Below are 22,406 nucleotides of genomic sequence, written 5' to 3'. Positions count from 1 at the left end.
GCAAAGTGAATTACAAAAGGTTTTCCAAAACAAAAGATCTGAGGCCTGTTTCACTAAAAACTTGCGATTACAAGTGTTTGAATTTTAAAATTCATAAGTATTTTTGCAAACCATGTAAAATCGGATTTCACTAAACTTCATCACCAGCGGCAACTCCGATAAAAAGAGCTTGCAAATAAACTTGTAAACAGTAAAAATGTTTTTAATCAAGAACTATAACATGTTACAGATATTGCTTCTTTTTATCAAATTATGTCTAGTACTCATGTCAAAAAATGCATGAATAAAATATAAATAATTATGCTGTTTCGGAATGGTATAAATGATAGTTCACAATATCTTATTATTGAAAGAAAATAACACGCAAAACATTTGACAGCAGAAGACTGCTGAATGCAATTATGGCGCGCGAATGACAAAACATGACGATATTTATTTATTGCTCGTAGCTGGTTCGTAGGGATTGTGCTAATTAAAAAAGAGCATATAATGACTCAGCATATCATATTTGTTTTAAATAATTGATTGCTTTCCATCATTGCACAAAAAGTAATAAAATTCCGAACGTAAGAGCCACTGGAATTTCGGGTTGTAAGTACAACGTTTTCTTTCAAGTTTTTGGTGTTCGTGAAACAGAAAGTTTGCGATTTCGATGTTTCTTACAAACTTTTTTCTTGTAAAAAAGTTGGTAAATTTTAAACTCAAAATTCATGCTCGGAGGTTTCGTGAAATCCAAATTTCAAATGTTGGTAAATATTTCTTTTAAACTCAAGTTTTTTCTTTGTAATTACACACTTTATTTGTTAGTGAAACAGGCCTCTGTATGAGAAGTCCATGAAGAAAATGAGGTCCGTAAGAAACTGAGTCCGTGCGAGAATCCCCACAACACAAATGAAGAAAATATCTCAAAACTCAAACACACATGACAAATACAAAACGTATGTGGATCAACGATGCAACACCCAGTGATTACATTCGTAGACCACAAAAAGGAGCTCCACTATGTACGTACCAGCAAAAACAAAGCTCCACTCAAAACTTTCACAGGCATACGGCGCATCAGCAAGCGCAGGCGCCACGGTAGGTACAGAAGTGAAACTAGACTTTAAACGAAAAACACTTAGCCAATACCTAAGTGAGACGGCAAGCATGGAAGAGGAGACGAAGGTTTACAACGAAGCCGTACAACTATTAAAAATCAAATTACTTTTGGATAGTGCAGCTCAGAATACACAGAAAAAAAAATTATACAAACGGGTTTATACCAATAGTTTTTTTTACGACACGCGCCAAGGTAGGTGTTTCAGGTCGCTGTAAAGGTCTCACGACTCATACCTAATGCTGAGAATGCAACGAAATTGCCATTATTTGCAAGTGAATTGACACAATTCAAATCGTATTTTTAACACTAACCACTCTTGCAATGGAATACAAAATTCAGTAAGCTCTGAACAACTGCGTCAGCGTGCCGATGTGCATTGACAAATGGTATGTCACCTGCGCTCATTATAAAACACCGCACCGCCCTGATTCGTGTGTGCAAATGAAAACGTTCAGGTAACCACGTGCTACGATACACAGTACCACGGCACATTATCACAGTGACATAACCGATTCCCGGTAACAAACCACCCAACACACGTGCCCAAAATATCCCAAACCAACACAGCGTGGCTCGCCCGCCACATAACTGTCACAGTCGTGTTAAAACGACATTTTTAGTGTGGATGTGTGGTAAGGACTTGCTGCCAAGGCTGTCTTTGATAAGAGCGTCGTTTTGGCAGTTTTGCACCACAACCACCTCCAGAAGGTCCCGCCGGCAAGCAGGACAGCGGCAATCGTTTGAGACGATTCACTTCAATGGTGTCTTTACTCTGGCATTCTGAACTGCCAACGTGCTTCCAACAGCTCAACTGTTGATCATTCAGATCTATTTTCGCAGTCAAGCCCGGAATATTATTACACCTTGCGGCTTAGTCGACCGCTATCTCACGTTGGTTTCCTCCGAAACGTCATTTAACTTTTTCACTAACGCGATTTCCTCCTCATCCGTATCCACCTCAACGCTATCCACGCCCTTTCTCGTGTATCCCAGCTCAAACGTCCTGATCTGATCGGGCTTCAGCCGGACATCCCTGAGCCCGCGCGGACCGGGACCGCTGGATGTCTTGCTGCCCCCCGTGAGACCCGTTTCGTGGATGCTCTCCAGGCCGAGGAACTCTGAGAAATCCACCCCGGCCGTGTCACTGTGCCGACACTGCAGGCCGTCCCGCTCGTCCCAGAGCCGGCAGTCCAGCCGGCGGCGCAGCAGCGTCATCTGGATCTTGCGACCCGGGTAGGTGTACCGCGAACGGTCCTGCAGCTGACGCAGCGTCACCAGCTCCCAGCCACAGGGCAGCGCGCCGCCCACAAGTCGCAGAGGCTCCCGGAGACGCGGGTCGTTGGAGGCCACGCGCGACATGTACGCCCTCGGAGGGTGATTCAGCTCCCGCGCCAAGGCAGCTATCAGAGGTGATGACGCGAAGAGTTCGTCCTTCACCGGCGGCTCCGGAAGATCCTCGAAGGTGACCCAGAACGTGGAGCGCGCCGGACGGTTTGCCTGGTTGCCCTGTCCGATGCCACGATTGTCGTCAAAGTTAGAGCGACGGTCGAGCATGACAGTGAGCTCTCCTTCGTCGAGGACACCGATACCTCGTGAGTGGTCCATGAGTAGCGTCACTCGTCGCCGATTGTCCTGCACACTCGCCTGCGTCGTGACAGGGTACACGTTGCCCGGCACTCCCGCATCAGCCACGTACGGACGCCACACCATCTGATAATCGTTAGCGTCCGAGTAGAAACCACAGCCTCGCGGTGCACACGACTCGACACCAGTTTGTAGGCGCATGAAGACGTCCGTCTCTGTGTCCTCTGCCGTCAGCGAGGTCGTCGTCTCCAGCTGCAGTGTCTGACCTTGCGGTGTGTTTGTCTTCAGTAGACGCACCGTGAGGCTGATGCGGTCACACTCGACAGTGGCCTCCGAATGTGCACCGTCCTCCTGAACCGTCCAGCGACGGTTCCTGCACGGCATTGTCTTCGGCGGGGTCTCATCAACCGTGGCGAACAAGTACAGACCACTTTCTCCCTTGACAGTGGAGAACGCTTCAAAGGTCACCACGAAAGGAAGCTCACGCCCGGAGCGTTTGTCCAGGACACTCCACGTAAACCCAGTCTTGTTGAACGTCACCACGAAACGATCGTTTCTGATGTGGAAAAAATCTTCCAGGTTCCGGTTGGTTCGCTCTACCACTGCAGGCTGAGGGTTCTGCGCTTTTGTCACCTGGAAGGCATGGACAGCTAGCGGGTCGAGTGGTGCCAGGAAGTAGGCGGTGAACCAAACGCCATCCGGCTGGAAATGCACCTTCAGTGGCTTCCCCGTGTCGTCAGCGATAGCAATGTTAGGCTGCATGACGCGCAGCTTCATCAGCTCTGTGCGTGGTTGCGCCAGTGGGTTGAACAGCAGGATGCGACGACTCTCACCGGTCGGAATTTTGAATTCAGTCAGTTGTGGAGGCAGGCCGACGCCGTACTCAAGAGGAGAGTATTGATCGAACAGCGTCAGCACCTTGCTGTAGAGACCCAACTCGAGCAGGAGAGAAATCATCATCATCAGTGAGCCTCGGCTCAGGTCTGTGTCGCTGATCTCCAGCCTCTCGATGAAGTCCCGCATCACGTGGGTGGCCGAAGTGCCGGTGATGGCGTCGTGGTGGTTGAAGAGCGCCACATCCTGACGGCTCATCACCAGTCGATTGTAACTGTGGTAGAACGCCGAGTTGGCCGTGCTGTGTGCCTCGCGATGTTGGCTCCACGCCCACGAGTAGAGGATATCCGTAGCACGCAGGTGCGACTCCAGCTGGCGGGCAGCGCGCTTCCAGTGCGGGAGCGTCGTGTAGTAGCCGGACCAGTACTTGGGCTTGGCCTGGAACACGTCTGAGTACACGTGGAAGTCACCAACCAGTGTGGGCAGCCGGCGACGGCGGCGAGAACGTGCCCGAACCACGCTGAAGTACTCCGCTGGCGTGGCGAACTGAATCTCGGCGTCCAGCTCCGGGTGACTATTGATGTACGTCATCAGCTTGGTGTAGTTGGTGTACTGCTCGCGCCACTCGAACTCATGCTGGAACTGGAAGTCGGCTCCGAGCATCATCAGCGCCACGTTGTGGGGGAGCAGAGAAGCTGTCCTTCCAGCGGCGTCGACCAGGAGTTCAGCGCGCTCCTGCGGAGAAGAGAGGTGGAGAAAATGGTCAATTACAACTTAAGTAGAATATTTGATGTCAGTTACTAATTAAGGATCTAGAGCTCTAGGTAAAGAAGTACCTACCTATCACATTCGATCATATAGTTTAACAAATACAGACAGTCCTCTTTGACGGGTTATTACGAAGAAGATTTATAAAAAAAATGATTGACGGGCTCAGGTAACTTTATTCTTGTTCTTAAACGGAAGAAGACCAGCATGTCAAGTGAACAATTATGCTCCAATCTGACTTTGCACTGAACATATTTGCATCTCTTCCGGAAGGTTTCAAACTTCAATCGTTTCAAACTTATGTCGTATAAAGTAAGATAAGCATGATAACATAGCCATGCCTTATTTTGACAACCTAATCTCACCTTGACATTGGCGTCGGTGACATGAGTGAACTGTCGGTACCAGGCCACAGGGTTGGCCCAGTCGCGGGCAAAGTCAAAGTTGAAGCACATCTTGGAGGACTCGCCGAACGGACCGCACGCAGCACTGGTCGTGTACCTGGGGACAGCCGGGCCGGTCACACCAGTTTTTGCAACAGACTGTAACTTTGAACCCATCAAATGTCAAGATTTTATTAGATCTGGTCACCAATGACTTCGGGTATTGACCCTGAAGGTCGAAGGATGGACACGGCCACGGGACAACAGCTTTACGATATCAGCGAAAATGATCTGCGTTCAACGCCACTGCAATGTTCTTACAATGCCATTTCAGCTCTATATCTGCTAAATGGCGCAAAAATCATACCACATTTGCCAGCCTTTGTAAATATACATACAGTCTACCGACGATTGCAACTACCTGAGTCAGTTAGTAGCGGTGATTGCATGACTGCAAAAACAGCGCAAAGACACTGATGCGTGACTGCTCGCCAAAGTCCCCCAGAGATAAACGGTAATAGACAACACCGCGCCCATCTGTCCAGAGATGTATCTATCGTGTAGGAAACGACACCGTGCTATTGCAGATTGAGAGGTAAGAGGCCCGTTGCTGCATAAACAATCAGTCTGACTGGGATTCGACTTATCGATGGTCACGCAGTGCATGTTCAGTGTTCACAGAATTGGCGGCATATTTCTGCGAACACCGTCGCGTTGAAGGGCTGTGATTTCAATCAGTGAAGGGACATTCTTAGCAGCAGAACAAACAGTGAGCATCAGTTTTCCTGTACCATATCTCCGAATCACTGCTTTCGTGGCATCGGCGTTCTTCAAAGTCATGCACGACGCAGCACTGTGGCTATAGGGCTAGAGGAGCGGATACAGCTGGGTCACAGAGAACCCTCCTTTCCATTCAGCTCAGACGGGATTTCCTTGAGCCACGCTCGCGCTCTGAGTTTACCTCGTGCACGGCGTGACTGTGAGAGTGAGTGGCCCGCGCTGGGTGCCCGACTGCGCAGCGGGAGCACTTATCCTCGTGTGCCGGCCTTGGAGCTCGTGTGGGTGAGCCGCGCGCTAGTGAGCTACGCCATAGGGTGTGGTCGTGACCTGGCTCGGGCGACGGCGAAAGGAGAGCACGCACCAAACAGCGCGGTCACGCACCATAATGCTCGCTTGCGACACCGGGCGGGGTCGGGCGCCGGACCGCCCGCGCCGTGGCGTTACGTTATATGTGGCTAACAGCGCCACAGAACAGTTATTGACAAACATATTGGCTAATGCGGGGCATGCCCGCTTTCTTACCACCGCTGGATGTGATGCGTCACGTTACCGTTTTTGTTGCTTCTGAGACAGGTAATAGCGCGTGAAATGGTGAAATGACGGCTTTTGGAAAACAAATACTTATGGTTTGTCACCATAGACCCTCGTCGAGCGACTAAACTGACGGAAATTGCTGCTCTTGCAATAGCGTGGGTTTTGTCCCCATGATGCAAGGATAGTTAGGCTGATGTGAATGTTTAAATTGCTACGTTGACTGTTTCAAGGGTTTAACAAATGCTGAGTAATAAAACTAATGTGTAATCACAGTTCGTGTAACCGACAATCATCCAGCACGACCGAGGAATAATTGGCCGTTATGACACCGTGTCGTTTTTCTTCGAGCTAACCCTCGGCACATCATTTAACAGTGATTAGGACGTCCTTTTCGTAAGCAGCTGACATTTTTATAGTTGGCGTTACACTTATGCAAGCTGTCAGAAAGAAAACTTTATCCCGTGGAGCCAAAACATTATCATGGAAGTGTCAGGCAATGTTGGTTGCTGTTTGCTAAAACCTTTGAGCGTGTATGTGAGTATTGAGATGGCAAGAATTTTTCGGGATGGGGAACGAGTCGTTCGAGGATTATTCGTATTTTTTTTTTGTTACAGATCTGTCGATTTAACTCTTTCTATTTTAAAATTTCAATGCGGTGCTACGATCCCAACTCACATGAAGTAGGGATGATGGTGGGTCAGCATGGATGAGGAGCCGTCCTTGTCCCACTGCTGCTGCCATATGAAGTCGCCGCCCTGTCGGGCTGCCAGATACTCCTTCCATACGTATGGCGTCCGCTGAAATACGATAGATTTCGTCAGGCGCTATTGCGAACATCCTTCAAAGCATGGCCTGTGACCTGGTATGGTCCCCTAAACACAGACAGTTTGAGCGGCCACAGACAGGAACTTGTCATTCGCACCCACCGTAGGTATCACATGCATGTCTGACCACCAAACGGGATACACATTACACCTAACAGCGAGCATAAACGTCCCGTACACCACCACGACTCGAGGTCACAATCTGTCTCGCCCCTGCTTTGAAACAGCGCTCCGCTCCAGGTCTACGAAACGGGGCCTCTACCGGACCCAACCACGCATACCATCAATGTCTTACAAGGTGTTGGGTTCACCACTGACATCGTCGCGGTCTTCACCGGTCCGTGTCAGCCGAGGTCAAGTGTATGCAGGTGGCAGATAGCAACACCGCGCATCCGGCTCGCCGGTCCGTTATAAGTCGATCGGGGTATGCACTCCGTATGCGGCGCGTCACTGGCGCTAAACTGCCGCTTGGCGTTACGAACTCGCGCACCCGGCAAACGATATGAGGTAGGGTGACGTCGAGTCTGGTGCGCGATATGAAGTGGGGTGATGATGTTAAGGAGTCAACTATTGAACGCTACCGACACGATCCCTGAGATGATAATCAGCGTTATGTAGAAAATGAAGGGAAGGCATCTTACACCTAGGAGAGGTATGTTGGATGATAAAAGCAAGAAAGACAGTAAAATTAGGCATATGTGTCGCTTAAAAAACTAGCTTCAGCTAAATGAGCGCATTCTAACATTTATACTGTTACAAATTATACCTAAATAGAAGTTCCCCTTATAAAAGGACGGCACGTTGCAAGCTGAGGAACTACATTCCGTTCTCCTCGGTAATTGAATTTTGCTGCAAATGTATGTGAAAGGGAGAATCGACGTTCACATCAGTAGCAAAACCATCCAAATATTTTCCACTTTATATCCGACCCACCTGCTCATCAAAGCCAAGGCGAAACGCAGGGTGAAAAAATCATTAAAAGTGCATTATACATTGCATTGTTGTTACATCGCATTGTTTGTATGCGCCTGTGATGGCGTGAAATTAACGGTATTGTTATGCATGTAACTGACCTTCATGACACCGGAATATAATGCAGCAGAATAGTTCATAAACACTGTGCATTCATCACCACTCTGTCAAAAAATCCGGTCAGCTGAACTAACAGCCCACTCATAGGAATGGCCTGGCTCGCCTGCATGGAAATAAGTACCGGAACAGGTAAACCCATTCATTGTATAGCACCGCAACAGGTAAGCCCATTCATTATATGGCACACCTGGGGAACCTGTTAGTGGCACAAATACCTGCGCCTGTAAACCGGTCATTATGTCGTGGTGGCAGAATTGAGGGGTGTTCGTGCCCGTGATCTGCTTAGCGTTTTGTGACATGTTGTCAAGGTTATCCGCTACACCTCAGTCAACGTTTGGTCACTTGGTTAGTCCAAAACCATCTTTTTCTTTGGCGTCAGCATCCAGGCTTTTAGGTCTTATGAACCAACAGCTTTAATGCCATGATTTATATTTGTGTAAGAAAATCTCCATCGTTAATTATTTTCATTTGCCTGCACATTTACGATGCCGAAACTGTCGGTTCTAAGTAACACAAAGACGTGACAGCTCATTAAATACCATTGCCACACTCCTGAGGTCTACCCTAGTGGTTTTGACGACAATCTCTAACGTGATTCGACACACCACACATGATTCAGCATTACTAGACACTGCAATTACTTATTACCACATATCACTGGGAAGTGGTACCAATTAACTATTCGCCATTGGCAGATCACGTACCAGAACACAACTATTATCTTAAAGTTGCGAACCGGCATAACTTCCTAACCACTAAAAGTACCTGGCCAAAAAGATTCATAACATCCCTAATATTCGCCCGCAGTTTCTATCAACGCATTTATTGATACGAGTTTCTGAAAAAAACGTTTGCGAAAAAAGTTTGGCTTTGTGGCAATCAAGTTTGATTCGATATCATATCGGATCACATTCACCCCAAATATGCATCTCTCCCAGTGCCCTGCTGACTGTCTCAGACATGTTGGACTGCACCCCTCGGCCCGCTGTCAGTTACGGTGCACGTCGACCCATATCTGTCCCGTGTATAGCGAACGAGAGTGACAGATGGGCCTGCGGACCTCCACCCTACAACGTCTCGGTGTACACTGCGTACTGTGTGCACTGTGCACTTTTCACGCTGCGCTATCTGTCGTGCGCCGTACAGTACACTGCTGTAGTATGTTTTGCACAATGTGCGATTACAGCAGGCCTGCAGCGTGTCGGAAGCGTTTAGTGGTGTCTCTGTGATGACGATTTCATCTCGTACAGACGGGTTCAACTCGTTCCATTGCCCGGAGCGGGACCGTGAGGCCCGGTTCTCTCCGTATGACGGTCAGCCGGTTACTGTACCGGTCAGCCGACCAGTGCGAATATGGTGAACGAATGTGGGAGAGCCATTCAAATGGCACGGCGAGAGAGAGAGAGAGAGAGAGAGAGAGAGAGAGAGAGAGAGAGGGAGAGAGAGAGTAGGCGAAAGAGAAAGAGAAAGAGAAAGAGAAAGAGAAAGAGAAAGAGAACGAGAAAGAGAAAGAGAAAGAGAAAGAAAAAGAGAAAGAGAAAGAGAGAGAGAGAGAGAGAGAGAGAGAGAGAGAGAGGGAGAGAGAGAGAGAGCATTATTGTTTTAGAGGAATACATGAATTCATGTAAAGTGCAAACACAGATTCACACGAGTGATGAAAACAGCATCTAAGCGAACAACCAGCAGTTTCGCGGAGAACATCGATAACAAGCCAACAACAAGACAAGGATGCACGTTACTAAATACTGTGAGGAATAATGGTGACAGGGTATCCTGAAAGTCCAAAGTCCAAAAAAGGCTGCAGTAGAGTGACCTACCAGGATGACCGTCTGTTTGATGTCGGCCTGCCGCAGCAGGTAGGGCATGGTGGAGCCGTGGCCGAAAGGATCCACCGCCCAGCCCGTCTTCACCGTGGCGTTCAGGTGGTGCTTGAGCCACCGGTGACCTGGGAAAGGTCGCAGAGGTCACACAGAGGTCACAGAGAGGTCACGGAGAGGTCACGGTAGGTCACTCAGAGGTCACGGCGGGTTACGGAGAGGTCACTGCGGGTCAGAGGTCACGGTGGGTCATACAGTGGTCTCTGCGGGTCACACGGGTCACAGGTCTCGGAGGGTCGCGCAGAGGTCACATAGGGTCACAGTGGGTGATATAGGGTGCGAAGCTGTCCCGGGAAACGCCAGCGTCCTGCGTGGCAGGCGGTAGCAGTGACAGATTCCGTGATGGATGACATAACAAACGAATGCTTATTTTGCACGTATGCAGGTGTGAGCGAGGGCAAACATGTCCAGTATATCGCCACAGGTGCCGGCTGTCGCGGGAGGCGTTCAGCTGGTATGCAGCTGTCGAGTAGACACCAACGACACATGTGGCGGAAGGGGGCCCTGGCGCAGAGTCGATATCGGAGAACAGCGTCTGGTAGTGAAGGTAAAAAGCACGTATTAGGTTTGTCTCATATCTGCTCCAACAGCAGAAATGACAGTGCATGATAATGTGTTCCTTCCAAATGAAATCACCTTTCTGTTATTCCTGTATATGCTTTAGATAATTTAAGTTTAGCTGTCTTATCTGAAACAAGCCAATTTTTCATTAATGAAAGGACTGGATGGCTGGATTTCGATAACAGGGACCGGGCATCACATAAACGAGAACTAAGAACGATATCTTATTCTAATCTTATCTCATGTTTTCGTCAGCGCCAGTTGCCATTAGTGAGTGTCTGGTCAGGATACCAGACCACAAAAACTAGTTTCGTTACCAGTCAAACAAAAACAGCTGGCATCGAATGACATCTCGATTCCATCCGAATCACCCATTCGAAACGCGGGCGTCCGATCTCTCGCATCAGTTCACATCACTCGCATCACTGACCCCAGATCCCACAGGGCAGTGCAATGAAATCAGTTACTAAATTTATCAAGCTGCGACCGGTTCGATGGCTGGCACCCTGTGCCCTCGCGCGGCGGAGCCATACCTTCAGTGAGCTGGTCCAGCATCGGGTACATTCGAGCGACAGCCTCGTCAGTCATTACCCAGCCGCCCGTGGTGAGCTCCAGCCGACCCGAGCGCACCAGCTCCTTAAACGTTTTCTTCTGCTGCTCCGTAGCGCTGCCGGCAGCACAGGACATGGAGTCACTCGCCGCGTCATGAACACTATCGGTAACATCGAGCAAGGGTCAGACTGGAATACAGGGTTGGGCAGATAAATTGGGACAAAATACATATTTGCATTTAGAACGCCGTAGCTTAGAAATTTGTAAACATAGGCATTTCAAATTTGGATCACATATTGGCACACCAATTTTGCACATTTATCACCAAATATGGTCACCGTGGTCCACCTGCATCAGTCCTTATCGGTGCCTGGACTGGCCGCACGCGCGGCGAGATCTCCCGTCTGAAATGGCTCGTAATTGTAGCCAACTGGCACTGCTGAGGCTCACCACAGTCAAATGGGGAGGTTCGTTAGACTCACCCGCAAAAACGCCCCAGCAACCAGAACTTGTGTGGGCTGAGGTTTACTGAGGAAGGGGGCATTTTCCCTTGGGTACAGTTTGCGGGATCCTCCGTTTAAGGAGATTTTGTATTTAATTTACTGTATGCCGGGGAGCTGACTCCTCGAATAGCATCACTCCATGCAGGATGTTGCCTTCTTCCATCTTGTTGATTCGAACTGCCGGAATAATGGTTAGGTACCCTGTAATGGCGAACCCCCTCCCGATTCCGTAAAATAAGGGGGCCCCACGTGACCGTCAGAAGTCACCGAGTGGAATGCCACCACCGATGTCTGCTGCATACTTTTTGGAACTAAGATCAAGTCTTCTGGGCTGGTTGCGATGTTACATGGTGTTTGCAGTTGTTCATATGTTCGGTTATGGGGATACCATCATCGAAAAAGACCTGCACACGTGCTTGCTCGCTTCTCCAAGCCCTTCAAGAGGAACCAATCTTTTTAACGTCACAGCTGCTTCAACATCTATGTTGACAGGTTGATATGCATCAATGCCTAAGAGTACATGTTTGAGGTGCTGGTATATCGCTTTCTCATGGCCCGGCTACCTTCGTTGTAAGCTCGCGCCACTGTTTTCGCGAGGATCCTCTGATTTAACTGAATTTTGCCTTTTAGCCCCCCTGGAAAACCGGGGGAGCGGCCGTTGTCAATGCAATAGGTATGTAAGGATGAGTCAATATCATCTCTTCCTCCAACGTTTACGTCTGTTCGATACACACTACTTTCCTGTATGTTTGATGCAGTCTTGCAATGCAATCCAGCCATCCAAGAAACTTTGCGCGAGACGTTTTCTTGGATGGTTTTCTTGGATAGCTTGATTTCACCGAGGGCTTCTGTTTTAAAGAAAATTTTAAGCTTTGCTGAACTGTTAAGTAATTAGAACTGCCAGTATTTCAGTATTTAACGTGTTGTTACTGTATTTTATTTATGCATATTTCGGCCTTTTTTAAGCAAATAACGAACGATATTAAGAAACATACAGGAAATCCAGGAAATAATATCTAGGACTCTACCGCGACGAAATATTTCTATCTCGAGTTTTCAAAGAATTTCATGCACGAGGCCTTGGCCGAGTGCATGAAATCCTTTGAAAACTCTCGATAGAAATATTTCGTTTTCGCGGTATCGTCCAAGAATGTATATTCGGCCATTTGATGGAGTAAAATTAGAGTATTGGCATGCATGTGCGCGCGGACCAAGTTGATAGTGGCTTGCCCACGTCCTGTGACCAGCCGAGTCAAAATTACAACGCAACCTGCATAACATGGAAACGTATTCATTAGCCTATATTTATGTTAAAAAATTATCTTTAACACTCAAAAAATAGTCGTTTTGGAGGAAGTTGAAATTTGTCCCAATTTATCTGCCCAACCCTGTATGATTTACAAGAAATCATATCATCTCCCTCGTAAGTGGAAGGTTTATAACGGTCAGACGTGACTCGTTGAATAGGTCCACTACAGGTCACACTGGCCGGTGTCAATGCACACTATGCTGAGACTGGTATTACTGCGGTGTTGACCTCGAACGGATTACTACACAAAAAGCGAATGCCACACAAGCGACATAACTCTACTCTATGCGGAAACGGATGCGATTGAAGCGATGCACTGCCTGCAATGAATGCACGCGACATGTGCTGCACCCGCAGTGGGCGCAAGGGAGCCGGGCTGAAGGGACGGGGCGGGGAGGGAGGGGAGAGGGGAGGGCAGGGAGGGTAGAGGGGCGGGCAGCGAGGGGAGAGGGGAGGGGAGGGAGGGGAGAGGGGCGCGGCACTCACTCCTCCCACCACAGCTGCAGGAAGGTGACCTCGGTCCACATGAAGCGCATGTTGGGCTGCTGCGGCATCATGAGCACGATGCTGTCGAGAACGTGACGTGTGCGCGACCGGTAGTAGTCGACCACCGTCCAGCCCCAGCCGGGGTCGTTGTGACTGTGAGGCACCACCATTATCTGCAGCCAGGGAACACACAGGTGCCGTTAGGTGGCCGGCGAGTGTATGTAGCGCGCAGGGCAGATGTGTGCTCAGGTAAACTACCACCAAAGATAAGGCTGTACGAGCTATACCGCGAACAATCAATACTGTGCAGTGTTACCATTTTAGCATTGTCCAAACGACGTTTAAAGCATCAAAAAATGTCCAATGCCCATGCATCGTATCGCGTTTTTCGGCTTATAAGATCTCGCCTCGACTTGTCTCGGCAAAGGAAATAAATTTGCATCCCATTTAGCGGACTTAATTCGCACATTAATTGTATGCAAATGAAATTCTAGAGGACCGCCACAAATGCAGGAAACGAGCTCATAAAACGAATTAAAAAAACTACTCTTAGATCCTGAATTGCTGAGAAAATTATCGATTATTTGGTCAGCCACTAGGCACGATGATTTTATCAAGTCTGATTTACGGGCACTTCGCAGTTGGTTTTAATGAGCAACGTTATATCGCCGAGGAGCAACAAAAAGAGCTTGCAACAAAGGCCGTGGGTTATGCATAACAGCGTACGAATTCGTACCTTTAGCGGGAATGGTGGTTTAACCCTTGTCTTCTGAAATCTTTTCTCCATCTCAGCGTTCCAAAACGTCTTCTTCTTTGTCCATGGTGCCTGAAAAAGAGCACGACTTATCATAGAATACCAGTGTGCACTGAAAAAAAAAAACAGCAGCTCTGAGCTCACAACAACAATAAGATCAAAACCGAGAAATGGCCTTGCTCGCTATTATACCCACGAGCCTCAAAGTGCCAACACTGCGTGTGTTTGCTGCTACGCTAAAAAGTCATTAGAGGCGTAGAGCCGTAGAGCTATAGAGATAATGACAGGCCTGCGCTTGACAGACGGTACCTGCATGGTTGAAATGCACATTAATTGTCACCAGCAACCCTTGCATTGCAGTGTCAGGACGGCTAAAACATCGCGTATGCATGTATGCACTCGCGTTCAGGAAACTGTTTGCTTCTTTTTTTTGTGTATACAAAAAAAGTAAACACTGATGCTAGGGCTGTACCATTGCAGGTAATACCCTGAACTGATATAAGTTTAGCGCCGAGCTGCCATGGCGATACATGGCATTGAGGTGAGAGGGGATGCGGCCATGTTTTGACATTGCATCAGCATCAAAGTCGAATAATCCCTGATGGCCTAAATCGACGACCAGACGCATGGTCACTATTCATGTCACCAGTGTCACATTGACATGAATATTCATGCTGTGCATGTGAATGTGCATGCCGAATGCCGATATTCGTTGAAAGGATAGAGTATTTCAAAATGACGGTGTGCATGTGACCTGTCGCATTCGACATTCTTATTTCGCAATCACTTGTTGCCTGGCGTGCATGTCGTCATGAAAGTCAGGCTTGCTAGCACTGAGCGCCTTAGTAGTTAGTTACGGAAATAATCCGCTATGGGCATTGTCAAATGATTGCGTGAAGCTCACGCATATCGGATTCATTGTAGTTCTAATCTAAGTCACTTTCTATAGTTTCTTGCCTAGACGATATCAATCAAGATTTGCGACAAGGAGTTGCGGAACATAAAGTTCTAAATCATGGCACGCCATGCGGCCGAATGTTCGTCTACATAGAATGACGAAGTCTGCCGACTGCCTGCCGAGCCTGGAGCGACCCGTGCCGTTCCGGCGGTCCCCGGCGTCTCGTCCTGTCGCCACTCGATCGTGATATAGTAGCCCGTCGGTCATGTGCCCCCCCCCCCCGCGGAGGGACCGCCCGAGGGGGGTGACGTCACGCACCTGGACGGCCGCCCGACCCAGTGCCGGCGTGCCGTATCTGCCCTGACCCTGCGGGCTATTTTTGGTCCCCGTGGCTGCCAGCAGCGGGGGTCGGTGGCCAGCCTGTCCGCTCCGCACATGTCGGCCAGACCCACACCAAACGAATGCAGCTCTCTGCGCAGCTGTGTATGAATGGCATCGTCAGCCTCTTAATTCGACCCAGATTGTGCATCAGTGATTTGCGGGATAATATGATAGCTGTCATGCATGTTGAAAGCTGTTATTGTGTTTGACATTAATCAACCTACACAAGGCATTAGTCAGGTGCATATGCTCCAGAAAATGCAACGTTTAGCTAAATTAACCCATGCTAGAGCACAACAAAGGGCGAGTTCATTAGGCCTTGTGCGAGCATAGATAGGAGTGGGACCTGAACTGCGCTGCACTAAGTTGTTTTCGCCTCTATGGGAAGGCCATTCCGCTCGTTTAACGATTCGGCCCACGTCCTAAATGTTCAGCTGCACGTGTCGATTACTTAAAGGGACCCTCCCACCTTAACATTAGTTTTGAGTTGAGATAGCCAAATTGGTGGCCATGGCCTGCAAATACCGGTTTGGGCACTCACAACATCGACAAATGCTTTAATTCGGAGATATGGAATTTCAAACTTGCAGTTTTCGGATTCTAAGGGGCTAGTGCATTGGTATGCCCCCTTAGAATTTGTGACGTCAACGGAGATCTAACGATTTTTAAATCTTTTACTAAACCGTTTGGTAGCACGCGGTGGTATATGCTGCTTTGCGCGCAACAAATGCCGCACTTTCAAATAAAGTCGCTAGGAACAGCGGAGATCCAAAAAAGTAAACAAAAGTAAAAGTCTAATATCTTGAAAACCGGTGAATATTTTTCTATGAAATTTGGTAGATATTCGTTTTCGCTCTTTCTGAACCGAGCGATATCACTTTCGTGCCAATTCATTAACTTTTTTGAAGGTGGGAGGGTCCCTTTAAAGGGACCCTCCCACCTTCAAAAATGTTAATGAATGTCCCTTTAAAGGGACCCTCCCACCTTCAAAAATGTTAATGAATTGGCATGAAAGTGATGTCGCTCGGTTCAGAAAGAGCGAAAACGAATATCTACCAAATTTTATCGAAAGATATTCACTGGTTTTCAAGATATTAGACTTTTACTATTGTTTACTTTTTGGGATCTCCGCTGTTCCTAGCGACTTTATTTGAAAGTGCGGCATTTGTTGCGCGCAAAGCAGCATATACCACCGCGTGCTACCAAACGGTTTAGTAAAAGATTTAAAAATCGTTAGATCTCCGCTGACGTCACAAATTCTAAGGGGGCACACCAATGCATTAGCCCCTTAGAATCCGAAAACTGCAAGTTTGAAATTCCATATCTCCGAATCAAAGCATTTTTCGATGTTTTGAGTGCCCAAACCGGTGTTTTCAGGCCATGGCCACCAATTTGGCTATCTCAACTCAAAACTAATGTAAAGGTGGGTTGGTCACTTTAAATGTGAATATTTTCATGCTCATATCATATCGTAGTTCAGAATCTGAATCTCTCCCTTTCTCTCTCTCTCTCTCTCTCTCTCTCTCTCTCTCTCTCTCTCTCTCTCTCTCTCTCTCTCTCTCTCTCTCTCTCTCTCTCTCTCTTTCTCTCTCTCTCTTTCTCTCTCTCTCTCTCTCCTCTCTCCTCTCTCCTCTCTCCTCTCTCCTCTCTCTCTCTCTCTCCTCTCTCTCTCTCTCTCTCTCTCTCTCTCTCTCTCTCTCTCCATCCCTCTTAACTTCCTTCCTCTCTATCACTCTGTTCTTTCACCTATTCTGTATTTTTTTTCTCCTTCGTTTCTCCTCCTCAGCTTCTGTCGCCACGTGCCGACGCGGCAGCCCTCACCCTGTCAGAACTCCGCACCGGAGCCCTCAGGTCAAGGCGCGCCCCACGCCGAGTGACCTTGACTGGCCCGTGCACCGGGAAAACAGCGTTGCGACACGCGAGGCGCCACCCTTACCGGTGTCTGCAGCGGCCGCGACAGGGCCCTGCGTGGCGCCGCGGTACGAGCTAAGCCCAGCCTAGCCGGCGCGGCGACGGGCGGCGGCGGCGGCGGCAGCGGTGGCGATGGGCAGGGGGAGGGCGGAGGGAGGGGCCGGGGTCTACAACGACGGGAAGGGGGGGGGGCGTCAGTGTCGGCGTACGCTACACACCGCCGCACTGAAGAGCCCTGTAACGGCCGTCCGACATCCGGGTTTACAATGAGCAGCGCTGCAGCGCGCACGGAATTGGCCGTGCAGGGCTGTCGGACCGGGGGCGGACGATGTTCGGGGTCATGTGGTACCCCCCTACCCCTGTAAGGAGGGGGAGCGGTGAAATGGGCCGTGGCCACTGGCCACCCCCGTGCTCCGCCGACGCCGCCGACCACTGGGTGTGAAACTGCCTGTCAGCTCTGTGTATTGTGCTGGACGGCGACTGAAACCAAGCATGAAACGTCGTCCGTCGGGATCCACTCTAGTGTGAAACGCTGGGTGGCTGTTGAGCATTGCAAAGTGGACGGCTGCTCTTCATAATGCAATTTATCCAACGGCAACGAGCCTACGGGGGCTGAAAGAAAACAGGGAAGCTATCCGATATCAATCAACAACGACTCACTTCCTGATGGCAATTAAAAAGTCGGCTATTGTGTGAAGAAATGCTTGTCAAAAAAGAATATAAAATATTCGTTTCGTTTTATACATATCAGTGTTAAGTAGGCATTTAACGTCTTTTTATTTCTCCTTTACAAGCAGCGAACACCATAATTTAGTCGAAGATGCATAATTCGATACGTATTAAGTTTCAGTCAGCTTTTCCAACATACACATTATTCCGGGATCAGTCCAGTCAACAGCCTATATCGACCCTAGATTAGAAGGCATCGGGCAGTGGCCCTGCAGTCGGATCTGAGGCCTCTGCTGCCGCGTCTGTCTTGTCGCCTTGTCTGATGCGCAGTGACGCCAAATGCCTATCTCATCACGGACTCCTCTGGCCGGCACGGTTCCTAACGTCCACGGGCCACTGTCTGCAATCGACCCGCCAGCAGCGTGCTGCAAGAATGGCTCACGATAACGGTACATCGCCAGCAGGGCACTGGCGGCAGAGGCAGACGACCGGCCGCGCCCTCAGCCACCCCGCGAGCGGGGCTTCCCGAGATGGACAGTGAACGCAGCAGGCGGAGCTCACAGTACGGAGAAGGACGCCCGCTGGGGTCGACAGTCGAGGGAAGAGGGAATGGGTCTTCGATTAGTTGTCCAGGAAGTTCGATCATGCCACAACAGCCCACATTGTACAACTTTCTTATCAGAGTGATTGCTGGAGCACACCAGGAAGCCCTTGTAGTTATACATTCCGAGCCACACGCGTCATGACCATGAGAGAAAATGGTTAATAAATTAACCAGTCACCCATTTCGCTTCTCAGCGCCCAGCAATGCAGGTCAAGCTGTCTTTGTGCCAGCTGCACCGGTTTATGTATACGGGCACGGTGCAGAAGAATTAACGGCGTCCTTGCGCGGCTCAGCGCGGCAGGAGCCCAACTCAAGTATGAGCTCAACGGTGCTGAGGAACCCGGTGAGTGGTGGTGCGCTGTTTTAGTTCTGGTCCCTGATCTGTGAAGCTGACTTGGGTCTGTCGGCGTGGTATGTAGAGCACTGGTTAGACCAGACCAGCCCTCCCTCTACTGCCGACACTATAGGCCAGTCTGTCAAAGTGTCAGGCTCCGCGGGCTGCTGTCGGCTGTTTTTGTCGGCTCAACATCCGCTGTTTTCTGTCGGCGGAGCTCAGACCACGAACTACCGACGTCATCCACTAGATATGAAGCCGCCTTCCGGTCAATTCAAGCCGCGGTAGTCCGCCGGGCGAGGGCTATTTCTTAGGTGATATTTGAAATTATCGTCCCGCGTCATGCATACCACACGGGATTTCGTGACCGGCTTTGAACATCACGGATCCTCATGGCCTTGGTGCAGATCGATGTCGTAAAACTGGACAAAAGTTTGGGCTTCGGTTGTGCAAATAGCATAATTGCACATGATTGACAGGTTTCGTTGAATGGTGATCTGCAAGCTGCATTTTTTTCGGTGACGACGCCGACAATAGCAAGTATGCATTTATCAGTTGCTTCAAAATGTATAGGAAGGTATACGATAGCATTCAATACCTATTATATAGTGTTGACATTGAATAAACTCAGCATCTGATAGGGTACCTACCTACTTGCCATACAGAGACACGAGTGTTAATGCCAATAATTAATATGTGGCGCAGAGACTTTATCCGTCTTCCTATACCTACACCTGAAAACGGCATGTCATGTAGTATAATTAATAAATATTGTGTAAGACAACGCCTTGCGTTTATCTTACATGAGGACTCAGGTGCCTAAATTGGTTTAAAATGACGACAACGCTACCTATTCGTGAACCACGCAACGGACACGCGATCTTCTGTACTTACACAAAAAGTCACACATTTATATGGTAAAACATGCAATAAACTGTTGCATCATGAAGTTATTGTCTTCTTTTAACAAACTTCAATTGCACCTTACAGAATCACACTCCTTGTTGCAGTTTATGCCACCTGCACCTTCCCGTACAGAACCATTACAGCTAACGGTATCCGAACAACCCGCTGCTTAACCGCACCAGCCGCCACTCTTGCATCGCCAATAATCGCAGAGACGCGGCGCCGGCGCGTCACCCACGCGTGACGTTCACCGTGACGCGCCGCGATTAGCCCCCGGCAGCCGCCCGTCACGGGTCGGCCGGCGTGATGCACGAGCACGCCGCGCGAACGTGACGAGAGTCTGACAGCCCGACGCTGAGCGAGCGCAGAGCGCACCCACTGTGGTGTGATTGTTGCAAAGCCGACAGAAGACCTACACCACTTCTGCCGCCACTTTTCTGAACGCAAGAACGGCAGGCTAATACAAGTAAAACCAAAAGTCGCTCAGCTTCGGATGGCATCCGGTCAGACCGGCTTGGCAGGAAGCTAAACAAGGAAACTGACAAATTGGAAATGAGAAGAGAGTAGGTGTACGAAAAGTGTGAAAACAACAATCGCGCCTCATCCAGGACTCCTCGTATCCCTTGTGAAAACAGAAGGACGAGCAGTTGTTTTCCGCGATAATGAACAAGAAATGGTGATAAAACTTTGTGAAACTGCCACAGAAAAATGCCTGGGTGGTTTTGTGAGCAAAATATAAAATAAGTTTGTTTACCTAGAAAATGTGCGATTACTCCATGATGATGAATGATGTGTTTCCCTATAGTCTGTTTTCCGCATAACACATAAAAGAGGCCATCTTTAACGGCAGCGTGGTCATGAAAAGAACAGATGAAATGATGCAAAGAGGCACGGGCGTGCTTATGGCGGTTTTATCAAATAAATACAGAGCAAAAGCGATCTTGCTCTCTCTAAACCAGTTTCAGTAGGGCGCTCTAAGTGCCTGTCAGGAAATAAACTCTTGCAGTCGGGCGGCGGAATGTTTTCAACCGCTTTCTAAGAGATACAAACTAAGTCGGAAAATTACTCGAGATTCCCGCACGAATCCCGTGAAAATCTTTGCGCGCCGGCATATCATTGTTCATCATACACGAAATGCTATTTACCTAGCCGGTAGCGCTGGAGTGCACAGAATGCAAGCTAAGGAGACGATGGCATTTCAACATTTGACGCTTTCTATGAATCCAACTACCAAAGAAAGCTTTCTATGAAGTTGTGCATCGGATGGAATCCAAGTCCGGTCAGATGGCCAGATCTGAACAACTTCAGGTCAACTTCGGGTCAAACAGTTTGACCAACTTTTAGAAACAGTGCACTGTGAAGTCGAGCGCACTGGAAAAGCTGAGAGAGGGGGGGTGAGTCCGGCTCAGGGCTGTCTCACAACGCCCCTGAATGACAAAAAGATGCACTGAACAATAACATTGGAATCGGGCTCATGAATCTGGTCAAGTCTGATTGTTGCGCTTGAGCATCTCAATCGGGCGGTCAAATTTGACCGCCAGCTTTCAAGTGTGCCCATGATCTTATTTTGGTCCCCCTCCCCCGACCAGCTCCCCAGTTTCCCGGCCTGGTTCTGGTTTTCCGGCTCTCAGGCCTGGTTCCCAGCCGTTAGACCTGCTTCCCCTGCAGAACTCACCGTAAAATTCAGCGTGGGCAACACCTCGGTGAGGTCGAGGTCGGGTGTGTTTCGCGTGACCCGGAGGCAGGTGTAGCTCTGCTGCTGGTCGCTGCTGTCACCAGCACCTGCCGCCGTCGAGCGCCGCTCGCTGGTATCCAGCAGTGCCAGCACCAGCAGCGAGAATGCCGCTGTGCTGGTCAGCAGCAGCAGGCGCAGCGTCCGCCGCCGCGTGCGGAAAAACAGCTGCCAGCGGGAGAGCCAGCGGCACAGCGACATCGCCGCGCTCCTGTCACAGGGAGAGAACTTGGTCAGGGCCAGGGAGCTTTTCAGTCAAAGCGTCACGGGCGGGTAGGGGTGAGGAGACAGGAATGGACCTCATGGATCTGATATCTGACCTAGGATCCCAACAGCAAGAGAAAAATAAGCAGAAACCGTGTGCTGTAAGTTTTACATACTGCTCAACTTATCGTTCATGTAAAGACTTGGCTTTCCACCAGTTCAGTGTATCGGATCCAGTGAACTCAATCAGCGACAGAGCAGCGCAGGATCACCAACTCACTGACTCTGCCGCCCAGTCCACCGCACAGTGGGGATTTTTCCGATCTAGCACGTATTTATTCGTAGAGGGCAAACCATAGGTAGAATTGTGGCCAGATTGTGCACAGATGTTGGCTGGTGTGTCCTGGTGAGAATTTTACCTGTAAATGTGCATAATCAACATAGGTATAGGGGGTTCAATTGGACCCCCCGCTCAGCCGTTTGGCCCCTGATCAAGCTAGAGCTTCGCGGAAAAGTCAAGCGTGCTGCCTATGACGAAATTAGGCCGAATATATCCAATTTCAAAGTCCAAGGTCATAAGCTGACTTTCCAAGTCAGTTTAATGACCCAACTAAAGTTGGGAAATCGAGACCTCTTGAAACTTCGCAAAGTTAGGGTGTTACGGGGTATTTTGGGGTGCTGATCACGAATTTCATGTTAGTTTTGATCACAGACGATGTCTTTAACCCGCGCCCCACTGGGGTCTGCGTATAACACGCCCTACTGGGGGGGGGGCTATTCATAGCCCCCCTCCTAACTCCGAAACTACTGGGCCGATCGTCAAA

At 49.2% G+C, this 22,406-nt stretch overlaps 1 protein-coding gene across 1 annotated transcript; it reads right to left on the bottom strand.

Moving 5' to 3' along the window:
- Positions 1-757: 757 nt before the first annotated feature.
- Positions 758-21,585, bottom strand: LOC122371364 (alpha-mannosidase 2-like). Its single transcript, XM_043347632.1, has 8 exons — positions 21,322-21,585; positions 13,926-14,015; positions 13,190-13,362; positions 10,873-11,006; positions 9,719-9,846; positions 6,661-6,782; positions 4,654-4,789; positions 758-4,255 (listed from the first exon to the last, which is right to left on the bottom strand). Exons 1-8 carry the CDS (start codon positions 21,577-21,579, stop codon positions 1,985-1,987), a joined length of 3,312 nt encoding a protein of 1,103 aa, XP_043203567.1. The 5' UTR covers positions 21,580-21,585; the 3' UTR covers positions 758-1,984.
- Positions 21,586-22,406: the final 821 nt, after the last annotated feature.

The sequence above is a fragment of the Amphibalanus amphitrite genome, unplaced genomic scaffold (assembly GCF_019059575.1).
Source record: "Amphibalanus amphitrite isolate SeventyFive unplaced genomic scaffold, NRLGWU_Aamphi_draft 001235F_arrow, whole genome shotgun sequence".
Lineage (NCBI taxonomy): Eukaryota > Metazoa > Arthropoda > Thecostraca > Balanomorpha > Balanidae > Amphibalanus > Amphibalanus amphitrite.
The sequence above is the reverse complement of the archived record's forward strand: the minus strand, read 5'-3'. Positions and strand labels throughout refer to the sequence as shown.